The 3,233-nt window shown below is 43.3% G+C and overlaps 1 protein-coding gene across 1 annotated transcript in view; it reads left to right on the plus strand.

Annotated features, from left to right (window-relative positions):
- Window positions 1-1,245, plus strand: part of T265_06315 (hypothetical protein) — a gene marked incomplete at both ends in the record, with an annotated part of 5,274 nt that extends 4,029 nt beyond the window's left edge. The window contains one exon of the mRNA XM_009171542.1: window positions 884-1,245. Coding sequence (XP_009169806.1) covers window positions 884-1,245 — 362 coding nt within the window. The remainder of the gene's footprint in view (window positions 1-883) is intronic.
- Between the last annotated feature and the right edge of the window lie 1,988 nt (window positions 1,246-3,233).

A 3,233-nucleotide genomic window follows, 5' to 3' on the forward strand; every position in this document is an offset into this window, starting at 1 on the left:
TGATGTCAGATAGTCCAAAGTTGATTAATCTGCTCACGCCACTTAATGAGAGTCCGATGCTCAGAAAACACGGTTTGATTTCACATGCAAGCCTGTTTTATCTTGCGCTGCCAACAGGATATTTTCTAAAAATAACCGACCAAAAATAGATAACAAGATTACATCTTCAGTGGAGCCTCACAACCCAATGATGAATTTCAAAATCAGAACTAACTGCATAGTATTAGACATCCCCGCTTAAATCTAAATTGAAAAAAATAAGGGGTATCAAGTTGAGCGCGAACTTACGTGCATCCCCGGACGAACCAAGCACATTCTATCGCCGCTACCTAGTAATAGACCACCGCCGATTTTCGCAGCTCGAGGCTTTGAAAGAAGATACGATAGGTGACCAAGGGCACATGAAAAACTCTGAGGAACTCCTTATCTGGGGACCAGTGTCCAAGTAAACCAACATCTCGGTGAGCGGGAAAGATGGTCAAACAATAGGTACACACAACATTCATGTAATCCCAGTTTAAACCTGGCAAATACTTGTGTGAATCACAGAAATCGACGCTATTTATTCGAAGCCCTAAAATCGCAACTTCTTAAAATCATTCTTGAAACTAACTCTAGTTGGAACGCTGTCAGATGTAATCACCTTAATTGATGTCACTCGGATTCTTGTTGTCAGTCTCTATCCAGTTTGCCTGAAACAGTGTTTGCAGATGTAGGCACCTAAGAATGAATGTGGCGAGCTAGCACAAAGACCTTCCATTGTCTACATTTATTGTTTTTTTCACGGCCAAGATTTTAATAAATTATGTTTGTACCACAACGAAGCATCAGCGTTTACGACCAATGTGAATTTGTTGCCGATCATGATGGGATGATGATGAAGATGATAGTGATGATGACGAAGATGATGGTGAAGATGATGATGATGATGACAATGATGATGATGACGACAATGATGATGATGATGATGGTTATGATGATGATGATGATGATGACGGTGATGATGATGATAAAGTTGATGATGGTGATGTTGATAATGATGATCATGATGATGATGAAGGTGACGATGATAATGGTGATAATGATGATGATGATGCTGTTAATAAAGATGATGATGAAGATGATGATGATGTTGGTGACGATGATGATGATGATGCTGATGATGATGATGATGATGATGATGATGATGATGATGGCAATGATGACTTAGGAGTGTACCCAATATTTCATCATCATCGTCAATGACAGCAACCTCAGATGGGGACATTAATGCTTTACTGACCTAGAACCATGTCGATATATTTGAATAGAACTGTTCAGTACAAGTAAGGGAGAAAGGAATGGAATAGCGTGAGGGGCATAGAGCCAGCATACAACAAACACTGCAGGTGCCTTCACCCCCAACGCACAATGAGGCAGGGTGGATAGAAACCGCCATGTTGTCTAGTTTTTCCAGCTGGACACAAAGAAGGTCCGGTGAACCGCATCCTGGAAGGTGGACAGCACAAACTGAACCCAAACATTTTGTAATATCATTCAGTGCCTTCTGTCGACCTCCAATTTTCCATTAAGCCACTCTGAACGAGGCACGCAGAAAGGGGTTACTCTCAGTAAGTTGACATAATTAACACCTTCACACTGCCGTAGTTTGTCCTATTAGTGCACAGGTAGTGATAGCCATAATACAAATCAGAAGGTGTATGTGCACTAATAGAATTTTTTAGTATGGTTGACAGTGAAGGGTTGCAACGCGTATGAAAATGAATATAACGCGAAATGGGAGCAAGTCAAAAAGGAACTTATCGGATGTGAGAGTCCCTTGGTGAAATTCCGGACGGCGGTAACGTGCTTTTCTCCGCAGTTTGGCTGCTACACGTGTTCCATGGTTGTCCGTGGACTTGTGGAGNGAGTTTGTGTGTCCTGACTGGATTCGGTTTCCCTTTATGTAGGTCCCAGTGCGTGTACGTGGGCGCGTCGGCACATGAGTGGTTGCTACGCTGACTGGGCGGTGCACACAATCGATGTCCAATGAGAAAGCTTAATGCGACGTGTTTGTGCGTATGAAAAAAAGACAAGCCTCGCGACCGCGTGAGCGACTGAGTTGACCAGTCAAGTATGTGGGTGACCGGGTCGCTACAGTCCCTGATTGTATGGGGCCTCCTGCATGCCTGCAGTCTCCGGCATGCGAATAGTCCTGGACAGTGTTAGTTCAGTCTCATGCTTAGCAGTTGCTCTCGCACATGTTCAGCGGCCTCGTTGTTGTAGGTGATACTTAAATACGTCCGACATATTACCTTAACGCGTTATATCCCCACCGGGGTTTTGATTTTATGAAGTGCGAGAGACCGTAGCGTTGAGCTGATTCAACCAGAACCATCTGTGTAAAATGAGTAGACGCCAAGAGAATCAGTTACCCAGACGTGTGACAATCGTTCGTAATTGTGAACAGACGGCTTTCATAGTTTGGCAGGGCAGACTGACTCGTTTCAGTGTTAGTTTCAGTTAGGTCTCATCGTGTTTGATTTATAACGATTCGACAAATTTCGAGGTGCTCGGATACTCATTGGAACATAGTTCGAGGCCAAGTAGCGGTGTCCCAAATTGTCCTTATCACGGAAGATAAAATTCGATGCGTTGGGCAACCTTCCAGCTTAGCGTCGAAGCATTTTCAACTTTCTGTCGAGACACGGAGGTTCACATCAGATGGTCACATAAATTTTGCTGAACCAAAGTGTAAATGTGGCTTGGACCATCAAACAGAAAAATGCGCCAGCCAGAAGGGAACGCATTCACCTGTACACCAATTTAGTTTTCAGTGAGAATCGACTGAATCCGGCTGAATTTCTATTTCGAATAACCGTACTGCGATATCTCGGCTATCGTACCAGTTTAAGCGTGTGTCGATGGCCTCTATGCAGCGCATTCATTTGAAGACCGTCATGAACGAAGTATTCAGTTGATACTTCTGTTAAAACCAGACTGACGTGCAAGTGAGTATCCATGACGATTTTGGACAGTTTAGGTCTCAATAGAACTTATGTTTAGTGAAAACATGGTGATTGCAGCTACCCGATGGGGTCGGAAAATGGAAAACCAGTCGTGAGTTTTCGAAGAGTTTCACCACCACTGGTATGAATAATTTCTTCCGACATTAATGATGGTGTCGCCTCGTTTGTTGAAATTTCAGATTATGACGAATCATGAATAGGTTTCAATTGTTCAGAAAGTGTACA

Source organism: Opisthorchis viverrini (assembly GCF_000715545.1).
Source record: "Opisthorchis viverrini unplaced genomic scaffold opera_v5_127, whole genome shotgun sequence".
In the NCBI taxonomy this organism is placed as follows: Eukaryota; Metazoa; Platyhelminthes; class Trematoda; order Opisthorchiida; family Opisthorchiidae; genus Opisthorchis; species Opisthorchis viverrini.